Below are 25,732 nucleotides of genomic sequence, written 5' to 3' on the forward strand. Positions count from 1 at the left end.
ATGGTAGGGTATATTACTTACTCCTGTTTAGTATTTTGTAATGCTTCGCCCACCTTAACGATATTGGTGATTTGAGAAGCCACTGGGCCGTGATTAATTTATAGGGACATCGGATGGGGTGCAAAAGTTCATCCCCTTGAAGCAAAGCTGCCATGGAGATCGAGGTCTCGGATCAGTGGAACGAAAGATAAAAGCCTAATTTTCATATCGAGTTGTTAATAAAGTTATATAATTGGCCAACGTTATCTACTTGTATATTAATCTAAAATGTTAGTTATTGGAGTGAAAGATAAAACATCTATACTATATAATATTATAAAGCAGAAGTGTTTGTTTCTTTGTTTGTTTGTTCGATTGTTTGTTTGATTGAACGCGCTAATCTCAGGAACTACTGGTCCGATTTGAAATTTTCTTTCAGTGTTAGATAGCCCATTTATTGAGGAAGGCTATAGGCTATATATTATCCCCGTATTCTTACGGGAACGTGAACCACGCGGGTGAAACCGCGCGGCGTCAGCTAGTATTTAATATACAAAAATAAAATAGTTAAATTATAAACAATATACTATGTGTATTGCAATAATATTTTATTTAATGCTACTTAAAATGAATCCTTGGGCCTAATTTTGAGATAGTTATCATTAGCTAAAATGTCTTAGTAACAAGGATAGGTACTATAAAAAATTAAGGTCAGAAAGTCGGATCAACCATAAAAACACTGTTGTAAAATTTCAGAATAGAGAATTAATAAATCTTAAAATAAATAAAAACTCAATTTATCATAAAACATTTATGTCTTTTATTATAAAAATTCTATACCAGATTTTAGCTTTTTCCTACAAAAACACCGTAAAAAACAATTCACTCGGTAACAACAAGTTAACAGAAGCGACATATTTTTCATTTAAAAATGTTGTTTCGTTGACTATAATATTAATTGAAGCAATCGAAGCTTACTAGAATCCCATTCATATTTTGGTTGAACGTGTAATAAACTTTACAACTACCGTTAACTAAAGGCACTTGCATATTTGCGCTTGCGGTACCACATTCTGAGATTTATACGAATTTAGCACACTTTGTAATTTGCGGATTTCCATGAATGGAATTTTTCATTAAAAAACTTGGATGCATTTTTCTCTTAGTTTCAATTCATCCGTTCAAGTTTCTAAAATGTTTCTCCAACGAACAATGTGTGGGTTTTTTATCATTTGCCAACTAGAGATTTCGGATCGGATTTGGGATGTCTACTGCCTACTCCTTATTCTTGCTTTTCATCATTAAGGTTTTCGAGGAAAGAAGACAATGGTTGGACGCTATCAAAGAGTGCACTTCGCTAGGTTATCCGCAAAGAAGTGTCTATAAATAGGAAGGCTTTTACATGTTAATCACCGATTCGATTCGAGGATGGATCACGGTGTTTATGACTCGCAGCATACAAGGTGCCATGCAAATTAAGACATCAATGGTGTTACCTTTTCCTACTCGTTGCCTGGACAACCAGCCGAATAACTGTACTTACGTAAATACTGCAACTCAACCTGACAGACACACAGACACCCGCTTCTATAGCTTGGAAAATTCGTTCGTAACGGTGTTCCGATGGTCCGCGCGGGCCGGGAGGGTTCGTAGCGATGGCCCGCCTTCATACCCGCGCAGTCCTTCCCTCTGAACCGCGCGCTCGACTTCACACCCGCGAAGCCCTTCTCCTCCCGTCGCCCGCATATCATGGGAATGTCGTCAACGAACTTAAAAAGCTATAGACCTTAGCTCTCTACGTTCAAATTTGGGCAGCGTCCAGAATGTACCTTTAATTTCGAGGGACGACGCATACTACTCCTTTCAATAATATTAATGTTATTTTGCTATTCCTACTCTTTTCTCGAACTTGACAAGAGGACAACCATAAAATATTTCTTTTTAAAAATAGCTTTTTTCAAGCAATTGGGAGAAAACGTTCAATGCAACCATAGCTTAGCAGAGCGCATTTTATATTCATTGAGCAATTATTGTAAAACGATACAGCACTATGGAATCGGATATAAGTCGGGCAATCGGGTATGGATGGACTCTCGAATTGCTAAATAGAGCGATTATAGGAATATGGGGTGTAGGTTTTTAATTCTATTTGTTCAGTCAAAACAAGGGCCGATCCCCTTTTTCAATTAATTTAGTCGAATATCCCTGGGGTTCACTTTTTACTCGATTTCGATTTCTGTTAAATGGAAATAGGAAATGTTTATTTGCAATATGACGTGCTTGGCAGATCGGTTGTCCGATCCCAAATGGAATATTAACTAACTCGTTTGAATACGCTCTGATTGTTTTTGACTTTGTTAAGTGAAATTTCATTAGATTTTCAGATGCATTAAAACGTAATATCCTATTATAAAATTTAACTGAACATTGTTTGACTTATTAAACACGAGTACATTACCAGTTAATATTGCTTTAAAAAGGTTTACTAATTTTGGCGCAAAAGCCTGGCAATGATCTGGTAGACCATGCTAAACATTCTTAGCGCAATACTCAACTAAGTAGTAGTTGAGGTTTGATTCCCGACTTATTACTGCCAATGTTTAATTTGCAATCCTCTGCTCAGCTTAGAGACTTGCAGACTCTAGTGTAAATAGAGAGCATAAGATTTATGTTTTATATATCAGTTATAACCAGCAAGCATCTATTCTATACTGACTCGGCGCGGTTTCAACCGCGTGGTTCCCGCTCCCGTAAGAATATGGGGATAATATATTATAACCTATAGTCTTTCTCGATAAATGGGCTATCTAACACTGAAAGAATTTAAAACAAAAATCAAAAAGACTCTTCAGCTTTATAATATTAGTATAGATTACTGTCCTGCATCTAGCAAGACGCTACGTGTAAGGTATCTATGGATAGGTCTTCAAAAATGATATTGAAGTTTCCAATATAATTTTTTTCTAAACTGAATAGTTAGCGCGAGAGATGCTTATAAAGTGGTAAAATGTGCCCCCCTGTAACTTCTGTTAAGAAAGATATACACTACCATGCAAACTTCCACCGAAAATTGGTTTGAACGAGTAAGTAGTTTTTTTTAATACTTCATAAATCGTAATCGTAATATGTGTAATATAATCTGTAGGTATATTTAATTAATGAGCAATGCTACTAGCTGCTACGGAACCCTTCATGGGCGAGTCCGACTCGCACTTGGCCGTTTTTTCCTTACTAAGCCAAATAACAGTTGCTCGGTAGTAAATTGTTTCAAACACATTGTCCATAGATGTTAATTTAGTGCCATCAATAAATAATTGTCATCCAGTGTACAATGAATAGTAATTAGTTTATTAGCTAGTGATTTATAAAACGCCGGCACTCGGCTTATTGTTAGATTTATTGCAAGTATTCATTACGTACAATTAAAGCGTGGGTATATCATTATAATTGTAATTAATCTAATCGATGATATTAAATTATAAATTGACTTGAAAAATCATCATCATTATCAACCCATAATCGGCTCACTGCTAAGCTCGAGTCTCCACTCAGAATGAGGGGTTAGGCCAATAGTCCACCACGCTGGTCCAATGCGGATTGGCAGACTTCACACACGCAGAGAATTAAGAAAATTCTCTGGTATGCTGGTTTTCTCATGATGTTTTCTTTCACCGTTTGAGACTCGTGATATTTAATTTCTTAAAATGTTTTTTTTTATTAATTAAATAAAATAATCTTCAACATCACTAAAGGCCGTTTGTTTTAATACACACAGAAGTGTAGAGGCTATTATTACAGAAGCTGTTACAAAGGTCCTGAAGCGAATAAGTAGCGCTTAGATATTCATGAAACTTCACTTCACTTCGCCGGCCAAGTAAGTAGACTCAAACGTGACGAAGCTTGCACCAGGCTTCATTTTAGATACTAATAGACTACTTGATCGATTCATAATATTAACATCCTAGTAGACTTAATTCGCTGGATGCAGGCGGTTCAGTATCGTGATGTTAGGAAGTCCCTACAAAAGTCCTATGTCCTGCAGTGGATGTCCACCGATATGATGATGATAATGAGGCTTATTGGTAACATGTCCGACTGCGAATTAAGAGACCGTGGCTTCCAAACCCAAGGCCCAAACTGAAAAATGTTGTAGACCGAAACCAAAATGCGTAAGGATCACTATACAAGTTATTTAAGTAATACCTACCTGATTTTTAAAAGAGTAATTCGTCAGAGTTCTAGATGCTACTAGAGTAGCATCAGAGTACTAGATTCTGCATCATCTAGTACAGAGTACTAGATGATGCAGAAGCTAGATACTTTAGCAGCGAGCAATTTTATAAAAGCTTTGAAATATCCCACCTTGTTTTGTTATATATCAAAGGGATTTAGGCAATTAGGCAGTGTTTTTGATAACATCCCAGGTGACTCAACTTATCTCCAACTTTGACCCTCCCAACAATTATAATAAAAAATTAAAAAAATTTACACATATCGTAAAAATATATAGATGTACCAGCTTGAAAACCTTGAGAATAACTCAATCTTGTAGTGAAAACAGCTTGAAAATCCCTTTTCAAGTTTATCGCGAAACGACAGACAGAGTGTAGGACTAGCTGGTGGGAGGCTTCGGCCATGGCTAGTTACCACCCTACCGACAAAGACGTACCGCCAAGTGATTTAGCGTTCCGGTACGATGTCGTGTAGAAACCGAAAGGATTGTGGATTTTCATCCTCCTCCTAACAATTTAGTCCGCTTCCATTTTAGATTACATCATTACTTACCATCAGGTGAGATTGTAGTCAAGGGCTAACTTGTAAAGAATAGAAAAGGACTAAATATAAAAGAACAGGATTAAATTTTTCCGTTCTATTGCCTAACTCAGACCACACTACGCATTCGACAATTTGTAACTTATATAATTTGTAGCTAAAACACTTTTCAGCACTAGGTATCTGCTTAGTGCCATAACTAGTAGAAGAAATCAGTTTCTTTGTTTTCCCAACATTGCGAGATACTTATTTTACTGCTGTATTTGGCTGGCAACACATACAATTAAGTCTGAAATAGGTGCATGGACTATATTTTATCATGTAATTTTCTCGTGAACTGAAACTACGCGAATGAAACTATAGGGCACAACTAGTTACAACATAAGCAGCTATCAACTAAAATAGGTATGATTTATTTAGTTAGATCGGTCCATTTCCGTATACGGAAACGGAATGGGAGACAAATTCCACTGCCAGCAGTAAATAGCGATCCACAATGTCGCATCTCACTGTGGACTTGGCCGGTGACGTCCAAACTCATGAATATCTTAACATGGCTGCTTCGCTTTTGGCCCTTGGCAAAGCTCTGTTGTTACAGCACGCATATTGCCATCAATGCTATTATTTAATGCTAGAATATGTATGGTGGCAGTTTTTAAATTAAGAGTATGCTTATACAGATTAATTAATAATAATATAGAGATGGAGCATACGGAACACGACGGTGTCATAGCCGCTCCAAATATGAAATTCAAAAAGTAATACATTCTCGAGTCACTGCAACACGAACCGTCGCATCAGTAATTTTCAATATTATTCAAGAAAAATGGCTTATGTTTTTAAACATTTTAAAACTGTTCACAAAAACTAAAGAAATTACTATTTTTTATTGGTAATGATCTATATTAATTTACGTAATTGTTGTTAGTGTTAAACTTTGAAATACAAATTATGAAAAAAGTTTGTATATGCGGTTGTCAAGGAGACGCGTGAGATTTGGTTTTTTTAATGCGTTTCACAGGCTTCAATACGTTGCTTGTAAAGACTTTGCTTTTGTAGAAGTAATAGGGTATCTGCGATCATTACTTTAAGAGCTACAGCGATTTAAAGGGTCATATTATTTGCGGCGCTGCCACGGATCGCTGAAAACGCTCCGTAATGTTATGCACGATAAGAATAAAGACATCGCTTCATGAGATCGTTGTATGCGCGTTCAAACAGAATTACAAATATGTTTTTATTTGTGCGTTTATGTTTATACATATACTATTTTTTTGTAATAATTTATCAAAATAAAAAAACACAATTTTCAAAACCAGTCCACGGTAAAATGTGTGTAGACATACATAAACAGCAACGAATTGAAGATTCTTGTCCCATTATTGAAGGTTTAATTAAATTTACAACCGCTAATTCAATGGCATTTTTTTCTCAAAGTTATAAAACAAGTTGTAGAAACTTATTTTTTAAAAAATAATAATGTTTTAATTAAGAGCATTACAAACAATGTAATATAATTAAACCAATTAACATAATTGCATCTGAAATTCATACATACATAATCTACACATAGATGACGTCATAATATAATTAATTGTAAAAATAGACGGTGTCCCGCCTTCAGTTATTTACGACAAGTTGTATGGGATGGCACAATTAGGAAATGAACCAGTGACTCAATGGCCCCTCTTTATGACGAGAATTAGTCATGATCATTTTACATGCATTTCTTTCTCTATATGGTACGAGTATGTAACTGTATATTCATTTTATTTTGTATTCCTCCGTGACTTCCTCCTCGTTGAATTTAGTATTCCATAAATTCCGCAGGAACCATGAATTTTCCGGGGTTACCCTAAGTGTTAATCCAGAGTAAAATCTATATCCATTCCAAATTTCAGCCACACACACACACAGACAAGTTTCACTCACGTATTTACATGAAATGTAGAAGCAAAGCTGTATTCAGCTAATGTAAACCTCTTTCTATTTTCTCGACAATAACAATTATTAACTCAAAATTATTTTGTATGTAATCATGCTAAGTTTGAAAGCTTCTATATTCAAATATCAAGTATTATTCTGTTGATGATATAAATGTTGAAATTATTTTTCATGCTATGAAAGTTAAATAAATCTCGAGATGTGTACAAAGACTTACAGAGGGTAAGAACTAATTTTGTATTTCTTACACAATCATTAACACACAATATTTTATTTAACGAAGTTTACAATGTTTAATTTGAAGTCTACCTGCATTGTAAAAAAATATGTGAAAACTAATAACCACTTTTATACCTAGATATATTTTTAAATAATAGAAGCATACCATACCATGAATCAGTACGTAAGTACCTAAATCAAATAAAAAAGCAAATCCTTTACGTTGCCTTGAAATTCCTTACGTTCTTCAATCTTTGGTCCATAAATAATAAACAACGAAGGGACTAGTTTTGATCCTCGCGTCACGCATAGTTATCAAGCCAACGAACGACCGATGTTCTCTACAAGTTGAACTGTAGTTCCATGAACGCTCGTCACGGCCTCACGGCTCTTATATCGCGTTTCGCAAACGGGCGAAGTTCGAAGTGCGAAGCGAAGCGAGTGTCGAGCGCCGATCGTCGAAGCCGAACAGTAATTCTTCCGTGCTTGTTGAGGGCGGACGTATGCCCGCGTTGCGTTACTCCCGAATTTACTTAACGAAACAAGTTTTACGCATCGGATTCCTTCTCATGTCGCATATCAGTTAAATATCATAATGAACTCAAGTGGAACACTTAAAGGATTACTTTTGAACGAGTTTCAAAAAGTTGAAAAACATTTTTGAGTGAAGTTTGTGTATTTCTTTATAATTAATTCCGCGGCGCGTAGGTGATACAAAAACTCGAGTGAAATTGTTTATTGTTTTAAAACAAAAGACAAAATACCGTTGAAGACGCAGAGTTTGAATTTGATGTTCTTTTGCTCTTGTTTATAAGAACACATTTGAGTCGCGTGTTGAAAAGAGACACAATGAGGTCCCACCGGGCAAGAGCGATAGGTGTGGCGGCTTTGGCGGTTTTGTTAGCCACTATAACAGGTAACTTAGTTTATAAAAGTATTGAATAACGTTGTCCTTTCACGAGTTTCTTATTAGATTGGAGGCTTTCCTTCCTGTTGTGTTAAATAAAACCGAAAATACATGTTTTATTCTTTATTTTCTTTATCAGTTCATATGAGGCCAATACACGTGAGATAACAATATGATTCATTTCATTGATTACTCAACCTGTTTAGAGGTTATGTTTATAATTCTAAAGTTACTTTAATAGCAACTAGCGTTAATATTTTTCCATTCTTTGTATTTTATTATTTTTTATTCATATTCATAGTAAAATAAATCAAATTATGTTATTTTAGAATTGATAGTTTTAAGAATAATTTAGGTTAAGGTTATCAGGACATTAACTTTGCATAGGCTGTCGTTATTCGAGGCAAGCAAGTCAACGCTCGTTAGTTTGGTAAATCATTTAGAAGTCTTATAATAGGTATCTGATGTACCTGTCTACATTAGTATTAATCTACGGTATGATATTATTGCAATAAAAAATAAAGTCAAGATAGAACCTATTCTGAATTCAAACTAAATATATTACAGATAAAACTTACACTAAAATCACTTATTGACTATTACAAAACAGACACTTCATGCGGAAATATGAAAATATTATAACATGAAAATGCTGCAATGCTATCTGCAAAATGTCAAGGTAAAATTTCGCTGGAAGTCATCATTCCTAGAACAACTGAGTATTCTGCCACATTAATTCTGGGTGCATCCATGCGTTGCTTTCTCACCGCATCGGCGGCGAATCGATCAGATGGAAATTTTGTGACAAAGCACTCTGCCTATCCGTTGGAGATTCGAGTTACTTCTTCAACTCTACCTATAAAATCGGATAAATAACTATCTGTCAAATTCATGTAGACCTTCCTCTCCTCCTCCGTCCTCTTCTCCTAATTTTAATTGACGATGCAGATATGCCCAACCATAGTTGCGTGATTTATTCAAGATTAACAGCTAAGATTGACAACTGCACCCGAAAGTCGAATAGCTTTCAGAAATATTAGTTAGTACGAGTGAGACATTGTCTAACAACGTTCTTAGAATAACTCTTTCTTGTCCATTACACTATATAAGTGGTAAGTATTTAAATCAATCACTGAATCGTAAATTGGTTCGAGCTGATAAATTTCCGATAACGATTACAACTGTATTTATATAGATAAATGCATGTAGCTAATTTGTGTTAGGAAAGGAAATTAATAATTTTATCCAGATATTGTAAGGGCTAAGATAAATAGAACTCAGGATTTGCACGTCTTACTTTGAAGTTCACAAAGTTTCTAACCAGCTCTTTTACTTCTACAAATTAGCCCTCAACTACAATCTCATCTGATGGTTAGTGATGCAGGAGATGGAAGTGGGCTAATTTTTTAGGAGTAGGATGAAAATCCACACGCTTTTCGGTTAGTTACCCCTTAGACTCCAGAGTGTACCAGTTCAAAAGACGTACAAGTATGTATAGTATGTCTACCGGATGTAGTAGAGTTGCTACCAAAAGACTGCTGATTACTCAGACTATGCTGATTTGACGAATCTTAATTGAATTTGGAAACAAATTATTAGTTGACTCATCGGCAGTTTGCGTGAGAAGTTGTCTTAAAATTTTACGTAGGGTTTTTTTAAATAACTTTCATTCTAAATGACGAAAAATATAAAATTAATTATTTATTTTAAAAATAGTAATATTTTGTTTCGTCGTGTGTATACTAAGCTTTGCTTTAACGTAGCGTAAATTACCGTAAAATGTTCGATCGTATTGCTCGTGATCTACAGAAGTATAATTGCTATTTCGCCGAAATTGAAGTGACTTGACATTATTTTTTATATTATAACTGTAAAAAAACACGTCTTCAATTTAGGTCAATAACTTTTTCGTGCAGTGAAAAATTTCGCTACTTACTTTGATTGAACGGAAATTGATCAAAATTGTCCTAACAGCTTTCCGATTGCTCTATTAATCTATTACTTTTAAATCGCTCCTCTGGCTTTTTAACACTTTTCAATTCCATAATTATAAAACAAAATAAAAGAAACTGTTTAGTTCACTGCTTACTTCATCCAAAGTACGCAACGGTTTTGATATAATTTTTATCAATGGAGACAGTGACAAGTTGTTCTTTATGCACTTCAAGATCTCTTGAAGTATAGTCACAATATTTTGGTACAATAGTCTGTTCTCACTGTATTCAACTGTATAGTCTGTTCTCACTGTAATCCGTGTAGCTAGATTCTAAAGTGGCACGGACTTTTCTGTAATCCTTCTTTAAGACTTTGAGTATTTGATGTATGATTGGAAAGATTGGCGAAAACATATGAATGTTTGGTAGTTCAGCTATTTTTCCAGCGATCTACTAAATTTCTTTTTTATTTGGATAAGCTCATCGGGGTTTTTAATAATATAGACAAACAAATAGTACAAAGTTGTAATCTTAAAATATTTTTAGGCTGTTCAATTCTTGCCTATACAGTACTCTATATGACATGCACGTACATGTATCTACAGACTGCCTCTATTAACTTCTCAATCTACATACGCATTCCAAACAATTTACACAAATCTACCACATCTGCCGTGTCATTATCCTCGTCGTTTAAGCGTGTTAAATGTGAAATTGTCATAATGGCATGTAGACGCCTCTTTAAGGTCATCGCCACTACAGATTATAGTCCAGAACTTTGTTATTACCAATATTATCTAGAACTTCCGTGGTTATGGTTTTGAACTTTACATGTTGATGATCATTATCTTAACTATATATCTGTGCTAGTTAACACGCTTCTATCTTAACTGCAGTTTTAATTATTATTACGGTAATAGCAATAAGCTTATGTTATGAGCAAGTATTTTAAAAGGATAATATTTGAATATTATTTTTTTTAATTCAAGAAACTTCTACATATGAGAGTCATATAAGAGTTTTGTAGCTAACAAAGGGTCGCAGGTTATCAACTAAGCTACTATTTTTTTCTTTTAAATAAATAAATCAACCGATTTAAATAATAAAACCCAAAAATGTACTTAATACTATGTGCCGTACATCAATCAGTACAGGCAGCCTGTGAAATCTGATGTTTACTCAAACAGTGCTAATGCGTTACAAATTTAAACTAATATCCGCTATTCTGTTTAGTTTATTCAAAGCAGCTATTTTCAATATTACTTGGAAGCCAATAAATCATTATTCGGAGCTCAAACAAACACGCAAGTATTGCTAAATAGTTTAAGATCATATGTTGCCTGATTGAAAATAACCAAAAAAATACTAAGTATATTTCATATCAAATTACACATAACGCCAAAACAATTTTGCATGCCAAAGAAAAGGTAATTAAAAAAAACAGATTTAGGTACCTGATTCAAAAAGTAAAAAGGTTTAATTAAAACATGGAATGAATACTGCGCAAGAATAAAAAGTTTCCTAAGGAACATACAACCACACAATAAATCATGCTTAGTACGCGGCGGTAATATAAAGTTTTATCAAAAATTTCAAACAGTTAAAACAATTAAAGAGACAATTTAAGCATAGCTAACGTTTTTTTTTTACGTGAGGCGGTAAGCGTAAAGGAAATGCCTTTCTTCACACGTCTGTAAGTGCAGGTCATAGCAATCGCGGCGTTTCATCTAAATACTACCCGTAAAGAAAGGCGTGATGTGGGTCACACCGATGAATCACACGTGAACTACGAGGTAACTCGTTAACACGTAGACATTATGAGACATACATACGTGAGATCATATTTAATAGTACCTCCCAAAAACTTTTGACTTTTGAAAATTTTATATCGGTCTGTGAAATCCAATAAGATATTTTTTCATTTACTGACATACTTAATTTTTTAAAGTTGTCAAAAATGCATAATTTGCTTAGTTCTTCACCTTTATAGTTCCGTATCTTGAATGGAACATCAAAGTGTTGACTTGAAAATAAGAAGGGCCTCAATGAGTTTATTCGTAAGGTATCATTTTGAATTCATTTTGAATTGTCAATTCACCCGCGTAGTTTCCGTTCTCGTAGAATCAAATATAGCCTACACTAGTCGGGGTTAATATAGCTTCCAAACAGTGAAAGAATTTTTCAAATCGGTTCAGTAGTTTCGGAACTTATTCATTACAAACAAACAATCAGATCTTTTTTCTTTATAATATAAACAACGAAATCTAGTTAGATAGTTTAATTTAAATAAAATTGTTGCATAAAAAAATTAAAAATCTAATAGCAAGCATTTTTATTTTTTATATCTACCGTCTATTGTTTGGCCTTGACATTTTAGTCAGTGAGGTAATAGATATTATCGATGAACTTTTAAACAATTAGCGGAACTACGGATATTTCTGAATGAATGTCAATAGCTCCACGGTCACGAGTCTAGACTAAAATCTGAGAGAACCCATGTCTGTCTTGTAAACATAACATTCCTTACACCGACTAAGCTAAAGTTCAAACACAATGCTAAGTAATATTGTTTTTTAATAAATAAAAAAAAATTAAGACCAGAACATTTTATAAATTCACTCAAATTACATTTTTTTGTAAATATAAGATAAAGTTTTCTTGATTCTGATGCAACCATATCTAATATGATTTCAAACCAATTTGATGAGAAATAATTGTGCTTAGAGCTGTTTAATTAGACTACGTTTTCTTCGAAACAATCTAAAATGTAACACTTTTAACCATTCAAAATTACGTCTTAAAAGTTACTAAGATTGAGCACGCATAAAAACTGGTGTTGCAGTGCGTTCGTAATATGAATTGTAGAGCATTGCTAAACCGTAGCGTAGCAATCTATATCGTCATAGATTAGATAAGTGCTATCATTTAGATCAGGTAGTCCCCAACCAAATAGCTTGTGAATAAATCAAAGATAAAATAATGTATTTATTTCGCGAAGAATTTGTTATACTTGTGTTGTATGATATAATAATTAGTATTCAAATGTTACATTACTTGATCAACTTATTGATAACATATTTATAATATTTAGTTGTAATGGATGCAAATGTAGATCACTAATTAAATAAAGAAAAAGCTCTCAAAGCTGACATGAATAAAAAAAATGATAACCCTCGAACAAAGACGGGATTTGTTAGACCTAATATTCTTATATAAACTGCTAAGAAATAAGTTAGACTGCCCTGAGTTATTAGGTAAAATAAATTTTAGAGTGCCATATAGATATCCGCGATCTGCTATTACTCCACTTTTTCCACCTCACACCAGGACAGTTTTCGGCGCCAACTCCATCTTCCCTCGGCTATGTAAATTGTATAATAAGCTTAGTGGTTCACTGGATGTCAATTCAAATTCGCCAAACACATTTCGCAGGTTAATCATTAGTAACCTGGTTAGCTAAGTATGACTGGCTTGTTTTATTAGTTTCCTTGCATTTTTTTTACTATTTATTGTTTAGTTTTTTTTATTAATTTTTGATTATATAGTTTTAGATACAGAAGTACATATTTATTTTTTTCTTTTTTGCTTTTAATTAGGATACTTTAGATTTATATTTAAGTTGTAAAATATAAGTATTTTGTTTTGTAAAATATTAGATGAAAGTGGTTTTGCAAGCAATGTTTGCTTTAATACGATTTTGCATACGCTAAGCATGTTAGTTCATAAGTTGATTTTTTTGTATGTGTAAAAATATGTAAAAGTCGCTAGCAAACTTAATAAATAAATAAATAAATAAATTAAAATCTAAAACATATTGTAATATAATTTTAAGTTAATTTGTTAATTTTTTTTTCAATAAGCTTTAGCGTACAATAAAAAATACCTGTCAACTTCTATATTATATTGGCATAATATATTGCCACCATAAGCTACATTCCTATGCAACATGACCAGCTCCATTAGGCTGTGCTAAGCATATATATAGTCATTTCTATTAAATATTTTGGTTGGTGGGAGGCTTCGGCCATTGCTAGTTACCACCCTACCGACAATCCGACAAAGACGTACCGCTAAGCGATTTAGCCTTCCGGTACGATGTCGTGTAGAAACCGAACGGCGTGTGGATTTTCATCCTCCTCCTAACAAGTTAGCCCGCTAAGATTGAATCTTAGACTGCATCAAGAGATCGCTCTTTAGCGATAAGACCGCCATTTGTACATTAGTTTCTAAGTGTTATTATAAGTTATTGATTATTTTTGTTTTTAATTTACAATAAAGTATATTTCTTCTTCTTCTTCTTCATCATCACTTACCATAAGATGAGATTGTAGTCAAGAGCTAAGTTGTAAAGAATAAAGAAGACAGATATTAGAGTTAAATAAAAGAACAAATTCGCATTAAAAGTGTCAGTTATTATCTGTTAACTGTTACAATCTATTTCATAAACCGATCACAATACATGTCGCTTTCTAACGGGTGGTCTGCCAAGCGACAAGTTAGTCGTTCCTATTATACAAGTGGTCTACTTTGAGCTTTTTCTTCTCATTAATATTTCTATCCTCAACATCGACATCCGATGGGATGTTAATGTTTTTTCTATACATTTCTATCCACGTTTCCGTTTCCTCATTATAAATGGAAGTTGCTTCTATATCTGCATTGCTTAGGTCTGGTCTACATAAAACAGCATTGCTTTTTAACATATATAAATAGGAGCTGGATTGCTTTTTAACATATATAAATAGGAATAGCTGAGGAGTTTGTTTGTTTGTTTGATTGAACGCGCTAATCTCAGGTACTACTGGTTCGATTTGAAAAATTCTTTCAGTGTTAGATAACCCATTTATCAAGGAACGCTATATATATATATATATATATATATATATATATATATATATATATATATTGGAAATTAAATAAAGTACTGTGTCAATTAAACTAAAGACTCTCACGACATGTTAAGATGAATCGAACTATATCGCTAGTCACGACTGTATAAAGATTTTTGAGAGTGGATCCATATAGACTGACGATGCCTCAGTATGCACTCGAATAATACCTGAGTTCACGTACTCAAAGCCTTAAAAACCGGTGGCGCCACTGTCTCTACTTCAAACCGGTCTGGATATGTGCGTCGCGAATTTCCTCCCTTTTCACTGTCAGCCATTCCTTTTGTAGAACCTTGAAGAACTACAATTATCTGGCATTACTGATTGAGAATTCATGCGATGGCAAAGAATGGCAGTCGAAATTTTTCGGGCAGTCCAGAAATTGTTGTTGGATGTTAATTCGTTTCCAGAAATGGAAGTGAAAAAGAAACACATAAATCTTGCCTTTTATCTTATAAAGGTAACAGATTTATAAGTATGTACCCTACTTATATGGTCCTAGCGGACCCGGTCTAGCTTCGCTTTGACTTATGTGCATTTCTTCCCTATTCCCACCTTACAAAACTGTAGTCCTACCCCTATCCTACCCTACCGTAACCTACCCCTTATCGAGTACAGTTGCTTGTTATAAGAAAATGCTAGGTTTTAATGAGTCTAAATACTAAGTCATCTGTTTAAGAAAAAGAAGCACAAGATACTTATTAAGGCAATGATGCTGTTTGGCATTGGACAATGGTCAGCTGTTTATGATTACGTCATGATAAAGTATTTACAGGATATTCAATTTCAAATACCTATATCAATAGTTCAAAAAGAATCAAGTGAGTTCAATTGGCAAGAATATTTATATATTTACAATACACTAGGATTGTCTGCAGTTAGCTAGGCACGTAGCCAATTAGGTTAGGAGAGTCAGTTCATTAACTGCTACATCTAATGTGAATCTAATTGAATACTAGGGCAGTGCTAATAATAATGGTTTCTTCTGCTGAAGCTCTTTTTTTACCAAGTAGTTATCATACTTCTACATACTAAAATTGTACACATGTGTGTCACATTGTTAAATACTAAATTGATACTTGATACTAAATAGATATGACTGTTAATGTTAATGAGCAAATAAGAAAACAACATAAAATTTAAAACTTTTAAAAACCCCCGTAGGCCATGAAATTATCTAGAATAAAGACTTGTATGCCAGAAGTTCTTTTTGACATCATATGTGAGCTGGATAATTTGAATAAAAAGAAAATTGTTTATTTTTATTCCAATATAAACAATCGGATTTCTATGTACCAATTTTACCACCACCAATAATTTTGTCTTTCAGTGCGCTTTCATTTGAGACCCCACTAGAGTATATTTGCAAACATTCGGTTATTCAAACCCCAGAACTTTTAAACGGCTTAATTTATTTCCATCAAACATGTCTAAGAATACTCGCACATAAGTCACCTTTAATATAAAAAAAAACAAATTGAAATCACTTCAATTTCACACACATACAGAAAGACAGACACATCAAACTTATAACACCCTTTTTTTGCGTCGGAGGTTAATAATAGTCAGTTATAGTTTATTTATTTATTTGTTGACAAGACAAGACAAGCATAACAAAATTTCCCTCATTTACTACCACATTTGTTACCTCATTACTCGAAGACGCCTAGACTGATTTGAAAAATTCTTTTTTTGTTTGAAAGGGTACACTCCTGAGGTACTCCTCCCATTGTTACCATTTCAGGATCTGATGATAGGATCCTGGAGAAATCGAGGGGAACTTTTTAAAATCGTAAGGGCAACTATAGCGTTTTATATTTTTTTTCAGCAAAGAGTATCTACTTAATACAAAGTTCTGTCCGATGGAATAGCATATTCTCGTGCTTTGTCGGATCGATTTGCAATCTGACCCAAATGCGAATGAGATTCAAGTTGCAATTAGACCCTAGTTTGAAATTTGAAGTGTCTAGCATCGTTTGTATGTAGAACTGAGCACTGTAATCTGCTACCATTTCAGCGACTTTAAAAAAGGAGAAAATTTTGCAATTTGGTATGTAACCTTTTAATGATTCGCGTCAAAATCATTTTTTTTTATTTTGATGTTAGAAAGTATAAGCACTTGGAACGGATATTGTCTGTAAACCTTTGTGGCATTTAAAAGGAGATTTTAATCAAATTTCATTTATTTTCGGGTAATCAAAACTACTGTTTGTTGTTCTTGCAAAATTCATCGAATCCAATGATGAAAGTAGAACACTATTGTGGAATATTTGAGCAAATCATCACAGAGACCTTGGTACAAAAACATTGGTCGTGAATTTCGTATTTTGTTATGCTTACTGTTTCAATCAAAAACCAATTGCAATAGCAAAATACTAAACGTACATTCTGATATCGATTATTTTAACGATACTACACAGACGTCTATTGAAATCTGATATCATAGATTTGATTTTGTTTCTTATAATAATTTGAGTACGAAGAAACGAAAGTAAAAGAGAAAATTTACATCATGAGGGAAAACTAGTAACTAGACTCTAACTAAGTATACGCCTTAATATCCGACGATAAATTGCAAAAACTATTGCTTCTACTACTGATTACTATTTATTGAGTTGTCAGACCATGCGCTTACCATGAGTAAGTCCGATAGTTAATTATGGTGTTTAGACCATGGTATCTTTAAGAAATTGCTAGTTCAAAATGTTTGGGAATGTCATGTGCTATAGACAATCACGTTCAACGACGAACAAACGACGGTCAGGTTATCAAGTTATCGATCGGATCTGTCATTCCCATATTTTTTTTTTAGTTTTCGAAACGTTAGCGGTTGTAGAAAGAGAATTGGCGTGCCACATGGCTACAGGTTCTGATTCTCAATCGTCCAAATAAAGCGTAAGTAATTATATAAATAAAAAGCGACAAGTCACTTATTATGAAATATTGAAAACCGTTTGACTCACAAAGACGAAATTTAGCAGGGAGGTAGTTAATCGTAAGTAAATCTCCGCCGAGAAAGGATTTTGCATAGAGCCGGAATAAAGAGGTCTAAGGGCGGACGAAATCGTGGGCGTTAACTTGGTTTTTTATATGTTATTCGGCATAATATGATAATCATAACACCAGTCGCCACACTTAGCTTCGACGCAACTCTACTAATAACACCGTTAAAAATTATACTTTTATGAATAAATATTAATATTTAGCTCTTATAATGTAACAAAATTTCATTAAATAAGAGCGTCTTACTACAATTACACAAAGGTCTAATTGCACGTGTAAGTAGTAATTGTACAAGTGATCATTTACCTCACACGTCCGAGTTTTACAAAACGGCAAGCAACGGTCTTCTTTTGAATCGCGGTAAATAATAGTGTTAAGATCATGGTGGCTTTAGGAAATAGCTAATTAAAAAAATCCAGAACCCCAATCGTCCAAGAATAAAGTGTAATTTCTTTATATTTTCTAAGGCATAATTCAAGATAACATATATCCAATCGCTAGACAACAAAAATCGAGGATTCTGAATACAGATTTTTACTCTAACTTTACGGTCTTCAGCACAATTGTAAAATGATTTTATTTAATAATTAATTTCATTCCATTTAATTTGACTTTACGCCAAATTTACCCTTATTTAATTTAATTTAATCTTACGTTACAAAAAAAAAATAAGGGCGCAATTGAAGAGCGTCTTACTAAAATTACACAAAGGTCTAATTACACGTGCAAGTAGTAAGTGTACAAGTGATCATTTACCTCACACGTCCGAGTTTCACAAAACGGCAAGCAACGGGCTTCGTATGCATCGCAGCAAACAGAGTGTGTCGACTGCGACCGGATTGTCGACCGCCGTACGTGGACCTTGACGTGCTGTTCTGTTTTAAATTACAATAATGTGTTTGTTGTATAAGTTTTGTAATAATAATTTGTTAAACAACGGTTTTTTAGCCTTGCTGAAACTCGAAAACTATCAATAGATTTAAATTTATAATAATTTAACCGAAAAACCGTGATAGCCTCTGTACGCTATCGCGTAGGTTCGAATCCAGTCCAGGGCATGCACCTCCAACTTTTCAGTTGTGTGCATTTTAAGAAATTAAATATCGGAAAACATCGTGAGGAAACCTGCACACCAGAGAATTTTCTTAATTCTCTGCGTGTGTGAAGTCTGCCAATCCGCATTGGGCCAACGTGGTGGACTATTGGCCTAATCCCTCGCATTCTAAGAGGAGACTCGAGCTCAGCAGTGAGCCGACTATGGGTTAATGATGATGATGATGATGAATAATCTAACCGACGCCTTGCGTTTTTACCCGCGTAGTTACCGTTCCGTGAGAATACGGAGATAATATAGTCTATCAAACTCAGAAATAACATGGTTTTCTAGTGGTAAAATAATTTTCGAAATCGGTTTATTAGATCCAGAGATTATCCCTAGCATTCCACAAACTTTACCTCTTTATTATTAGAAGGTATAGATTTTCGTTTTGATGATTAGTTTTTGGCTACTTTAGGATTATCTCTACTTTTTGGATTTAAATTAGTCAGGGTAACTGTTTAGTATAAAACAAAAAAGGTAGAGAATTTTTCAAAGCCGAATAATTCGATTAAGAAATTTTCTATGGGAACGTTTATTTTTTATTTAGCGATTAAAAGTAAGATAAAATAAGATTGTCCATGCTGGGATCCTGTTAATGATAATGATGATTGTAAAATTATGTCATCAAAATTGTCATGACCAATTAAAAAGATTAATTTCTATTAAAGAAAAATGGGATATAGAGCTTAGAGCCATCAATTTCAACGATAGAACTGTGGCATACGCTAAAGAAATCAGACATATGTTATACTTACTTGCCTAATATATACCTACCTAATTACCTATAAGAATGTGCGATAATTCATTATTATTAATTATGTCGTTGATTTTAGTATCCCTGATATGAAAATCTTATCTTAACAACAAAGAAACATTGTAAAATCCAATTGAATATGCCCTGCGTAAACATTTCCATCCTCTTTTTAGTACTGTAACCAAATGTGAATATCAATAAGCAAGTCTCTTTTATCATTATAATGCGTAAAGATAGCTCCTTTATGGTATACAACATCCTCGTGGCTCGTAAGGCCAATGTATGTAGTCTATTAATATCTCATTATATGGCAAAGGTCATCCTTTTGTGCGTACGGGTCTCTTGACGCTTTTCAACGCGTGAACGCACGTCTCGTGACGTTGTCTCAAATGTACATAATGTTTTGCTTCTTTGAATCTTTGATAACGTATCTTGTGCAAGTATTATGTGGACTAGTGAGAATCTGGTGTTTTTTTTTTATTCTTCACAAGTTAGCCCTTGACTACAATCTCACCTGATGGTAAGTGATGATGCAATCTAAGATGGAAGCGAGCTAACTTGGTATGAGGAGGATGAAAATCCACACCCCTTTCGGTTTCTACACGACATCGTACTGACACGCTTAATCGCTTGGCGGTACGTCTTTGTCGGTAAGGTGGTAACTAGCCACGGCCGAAAGCCTCCCACCAGCTAGACCGAGCTCAATCGACCTAGCCGGGGATCGAACCCAGGACCTCCGTCTTGTAAATCCACCGCGCATACCACTGCGCCACGGAGGCCGTCGTGTTATATTTGTGGAATGTTATCTTAATATTTTTTAAAAATATGATATTCATATAAAATACTATTTTGAATTATGTACCAGAAACAGTCTTTATCCCAAACGTGTTTATTATGTATAATTGTTATTAAATTAAAATAATATACAAGAGTTGTAAAAAGAAAGTGAAAGTATGAAAAATCGTATTGTACCTACACTAACTTAAGATTACATGAAAGGTGGACTGGGCCCTTCTCCTATATGGTAAGGCATAGAATTCCCTTCTATAGAAGAGAGGATATGGTGCTAAACCCACCACACTATTGCAATGCAGGTAGTTGAGCTTAGGATGATAATGTTTGATTTTGTAACTTTAGACTTCGCGAAGCTGAAGTGGCAATGAGCAGGGCATATAGTTCGAAGAGTCGATGGACGTTGGGGTCCTAAGGTCGTTGGTACCCACTAGGTGGACTAAAGACGCTGGCGGCTCGAGACCGTGGTGTATGGAACTCTATTCAAGAGGCCTATGTCCATCAGTGGACGTCCATCAACTGTTAATGATAATGATGACATTCATCATTACGATTTCCATTGTGTCAGCCTAACCATTCTCAATGAGAGGAGACTCGTGCTCAACAGTGGGTTAAAAATGGGTAACTTAATGATGAGACGAAGAGGTGATATAGTAACTTCTAATAATAATGACTCTTTTTACTATAGATTAAAAAGCAAAACCTACTTAAGTTAATTACAAGCTCCTAGAAATGGCGGAACCAAATATCTTTTGAATGCGACGACCGAATGAATTAAAACTGTAAACCAAGCGTGGTAAAGTTTAAATTAAGTTGCAAAGTTTATAATAGAAGTACTTGAAAGATATTACACTTATCGAAAGCACTGAAAGATTCAGAAATCTTGAAAGGTCATTAAACTCGCATTCGGGTTAAGCCTGGCTGGAGTGGTTATCACTTGGCGAATGGCCAATGCCGGTTTATACGATGACGTCATAGGAATCATACTAGGGAATTATTGCTTGGAGAGGTCGGAAGTAGGAAGTAGATACTTGAACGCTGCAATGATGATTCTGCTTTGAGTTGTTTTTACCACTAAAAAATTTAAGTTTGACGTGTCTGTCTGTCTGTCTCTGGCACCATAACTTCCGAATGGATGCAGCGATTTCAATTTAGTTTGTAGGTACAGAAGGTGACTTACGGGCGAGTGTTCTTAGATATGTTTGATGAAAATCGTTTGAGCCGTTGAAAAGTTCTGGGGGATGAAAGTGGGGAAGAATAACCAATGTGTGCAAATATACTGGAGTGGGGTCTCAAATGAAAGTGCACTGAAAGAGAATATTGATGACTTTATCGAGAGTGTAATTAATCATTTCATGGCATTCGGGGTTATTTCAAAATTATCAATTTTATGTAATAAATTAAAAAAAGTTGTTTTTATTTGCTAACTGTTTTATTTGCTAAATGTCGCCTTTCATAATGAATTACCTACTTTCTTACTTAAAATCTGATTGTGCTTGCTGTGTTTATTTATAAGTAATTAATTAATTAAATGATTAAACAACTCGCAAGCTAAGTCCTGGCACTTAAAATCTCAAATTTTGAACAGAGAAACCCTTTACAAGACCAACTGTTATTTTGTGGCGATTTTAAATAAGTACTTACGGGATACAGAATAAAGTGAATTTCTATTTTAGCTGAGTTTCTTTATTTTGTATAAAATAGATTTTCGTAAGAATTACACATTTCACTTTTAGTAAAATAATAGCGGTCCGGGTCAAGGTTCGCTTTGACTTATATAACCACAAAAATAAAATTCTTGATTTAATATTAACGAATGAAGATATAAAGGTAAGCAAATGTAAATATCCCATTAGAAAGGTGGATAAGTACCACCCCCCTTTAGAAATCACAATATCCCAAAATATTACGGAGTCTAAAAATGTGAATGAATCTAGGAGTACTCTGAACTTTTATAAAGCAGACTATTTAAAGATTATTAGCAAATTAAACACAATATCGTGGATAGATGAATTTGCTATGTGCAATGATATAAATGCAATGGTTGCAGAATTCTATCAAATTCTACGTAATATTGTATGTACACATGTTCCCATAAGCAAACACAAACGTAGTACTTATCCTGTCTGGTTTTCCTCTCACTTAATAAAACTTATTAAATTAAAACATAAATATCATGAAAAGGTAAAAAAATATAAGAACCCGTTAGAATTGTTAGAATTCCAATACCTACGTAAAGACTGTGATAGATTGATAACAATCTGTTATAATGAATATATAAATAAAATAGAAATGGCAATAGGAAAAAATCCGAGGTATTTCTGGACTCATCTGAAAAATATTCGGAATAAAAATAGCGCTTACCCTTCAGTTATGACCTTGAATGATAAAAAAGCAAGTAACGCTAAGTCTATATGTGAATTATTTGCGACTCACTTTTCCTCAGTATATGAATATGATAATACAGAAGATAAAAACGAATCAAGTTTGGTAAATCTCAATGACTGTGATGAAATAGATAATCTTAATATATCCCGCTCAACTATTTTTAAAAAATTAAAGAGACTTGACCAGTATAAAGGAGCTGGCCCTGACAACATACCCCCAATATTTTTAATTAAATGCGCGTGGCCACTATCTTTACCACTTTGTATGATATTTAGCAGGTCCCTGAGAGATGGTCAGTTTCCTGATGTTTGGAAAGAAACTAGAGTAGTTCCTATTCACAAGTCTGGTAAACAAAACGATGTTAAGAATTATCGCATCGCCCTATTTCCATTATATCGACCATGGCAAAAGCCTTTGAAGCATTAGTTTACCAGCACATGTATTATCACTTGAAAAAATACATCAGTGACAAGCAGCATGGTTTTATGTGCCAACGCTCCACAAACACTAATTTACTACTGCATGTAACAAATATTGCTGAATGCTTAGATAATGGTTACCAAATGGATGCTATTTATACTGATTTCTCAAAGGCTTTTGACAAGGTAAATCACAGTCTGTTACTGTCCAAGCTCCATGCTCATGGTATCTCAGGCACTTTGTTAATGTGGAGTAAATCATATCTAGCTAACAGAAAGTCGGTTGTGGTAATCAATGGATTTAAATCAGGAATGTTTATAGCTCTATCAGGGGTACCACAAGGATCCAATTTAGGGCCTCTCTTTTTCAATGTTTTTATTAATGATATATCCAAAATATTTAAAAACAGTAATGTAAGCCTATTTGCAGATGACCTAAAATTAACGAGAGTTGTTCGGAGTGAAACAGACATAAAATTGCTACAAGAGGATTTGGGTAGATTGAGTTGTTGGTGTAAGATGAATAAAATGTTTTTAAACGTCGAGAAATGTCATCACATAAAATTTACACGAAACAAAAATAAAATATTATCATTGTATGATATTAATGGCAAGCAATTAGCTGAAGTTGGTACAGTTCGTGATTTAGGTGTTATTTTCGATAGCAAGTTGAGTTTTGTACCCCATATAGATAAAACTTTAGAATTAGCTAATAAATCCTTGGGATTTGTACTGAGAAGTTCAAAAAACTTCAAGCACAAGTCAACTATAGTAAGATTGTTTGACTGCTATGTTCGGAGTAAACTCGAGTATTGTTGCACCGTCTGGTCACCGTATACTAAAACTCATATACAAAGAATTGAAAGAGTACAACAACGTTTTTTAAAACAGCTATCTTATAAATTTAAAGTCAATCTGCATAATTATACAGACAGACTGACTTACTTTAAGAAAGAGAGTCTTGTAGTTAGAAGAGGGTTAATGGCTATGACATTCTTATTTAAATTATTTAACCATCAAGTTGACTGTTCTGATTTGATTCAAAGATTTCCGATTAGAGCACCGCGCATTAATAGGCCTCGATACCCGTGTAATCTGTTATATCATAAGACCTACAGAACAAAATTAGGCAAATTTTCTCCCATTCCTCGGATGTCGGACCTATATAATGAGTGTGTGAAACATCAAAAGGATATAGATTTATTCCACAATAATCTCAATAATTTTAAGCACTTAGTAATTGATGTACTGAATGCTAATACTTAATAATAATAATATTGTGACATCCTATAATGACTTCTTAAAATTAATAATTTCTTCATATTGACATTTAATATTAATAATAATTTCAGTATGTAAATATAATTGTATTGTATTCTTAATGTATTGTAATTTTTAGATTTAATTTTCTTGTTTATTTTTTTTTAATTTTATGTGACTTATTTTTTATTTTAATGGCTTTTAATTTATCCGACATTTTTTTTAGATATTAATTTGCATTGTATATTTTTTGACATTTCATTGCTGACAACTGTAGTTTTGACATAAGCTATTATAATTAGTGAATGCTGTGATAACCTGTAATTAGCTGGGCAATAACTTAGTATATTAATGTAAATTATTGACATGTGACATTGTATCAGCTGTTGGTTGTCCTAATTAAATAAATAAATAAATAAATAAGTATAGATAATTTTCTTAATAGCACAGTGAATATTTTTTTTAGGTAACCATTGAAAATTCTGTTAGAGAATACTGTTCCTTCCGTTCACTTATGACAATATGGATACACCTGATTTATGAAGTCCTGGTGAAACACACGCAGGATGCTTTACCTTAGATGCATTAAAAGTTATTTATACACAAAGCACATTGCTCACTCGCTTTGGTTAATGTTTAAACTCAATTAAACGATCCTTCAGTAAAATTTGTGGTCGGTCCCGTTTATCGGACCACTTATGGACTAAAATAACTGCGGCTGAGATGCTAATGAATCATTACGTTTATTAATAATTATGTAAGTACTTAATGGAATTTATTCCCGATACTTGACACAATTTATTTATTGCTAGAAAGCAATCAAATTGCAGAATAATATTATGTTGGCCAAATACACCTTCGTGGCGCAGTGGTATGCGCGGTGGAATTACGAGACGGAGGTCCTTGGTTCGATCCCCAGCTGGGCTGATTGAGGTCCAGGTCTGGCTGTTGGGAGGCTTCGGCTAGTTACCGCCGTAGCAGCAAAGATGAACCGGAACGATGCCGTGTAGAAACCGAAAGAGGTGTGGATTTTCATCTTCCTCCTATCAAGTTAGCCCGCTTCCATCTTAGATTGCATCATCACTTACCATCAGGTGAGATTGTAGTCAAGGGCTAACTTGTAAAGCATAAAAAAAACAATGGGCGTACTACTAGTAGACCCAGTAGTTTCAGAGTCTAAACTAAAATCCAAACTTACCTCTTTATAATGTTAGCTTAGACTATAAACATACTAAAGTTATCATAGTATGTAACGCACATAGACTACCGGATACATGTTTCAAAACGTTGACCTTCAAGGAAGAGTGACAATAATGAAATGCACTCCTCATTCAGAAGTATAATTAGCCTAACTCTTGCAAATAGGGCCATG

At 34.0% G+C, this 25,732-nt stretch overlaps 1 protein-coding gene across 4 annotated transcripts in view; it reads left to right on the forward strand.

Moving 5' to 3' along the window:
- The first annotated feature begins 7,379 nt into the window (after positions 1-7,379).
- LOC112044142 (fasciclin-2) overlaps positions 7,380-25,732 on the forward strand; it is a 172,675-nt gene continuing 154,322 nt past the window's right edge. For all 4 annotated transcript variants that reach the window (XM_052886195.1, XM_052886196.1, XM_052886197.1 and 1 more), the window contains exon 1: positions 7,380-7,831. In XM_052886195.1, coding sequence (XP_052742155.1) covers positions 7,765-7,831 — 67 coding nt within the window. In that variant the 5' untranslated portion in view covers positions 7,380-7,764. The remainder of the gene's footprint in view (positions 7,832-25,732) is intronic.

The sequence above is a fragment of the Bicyclus anynana genome, chromosome 16, assembly GCF_947172395.1.
Source record: "Bicyclus anynana chromosome 16, ilBicAnyn1.1, whole genome shotgun sequence".
Classification (NCBI taxonomy): Eukaryota; Metazoa; Arthropoda; class Insecta; order Lepidoptera; family Nymphalidae; genus Bicyclus; species Bicyclus anynana.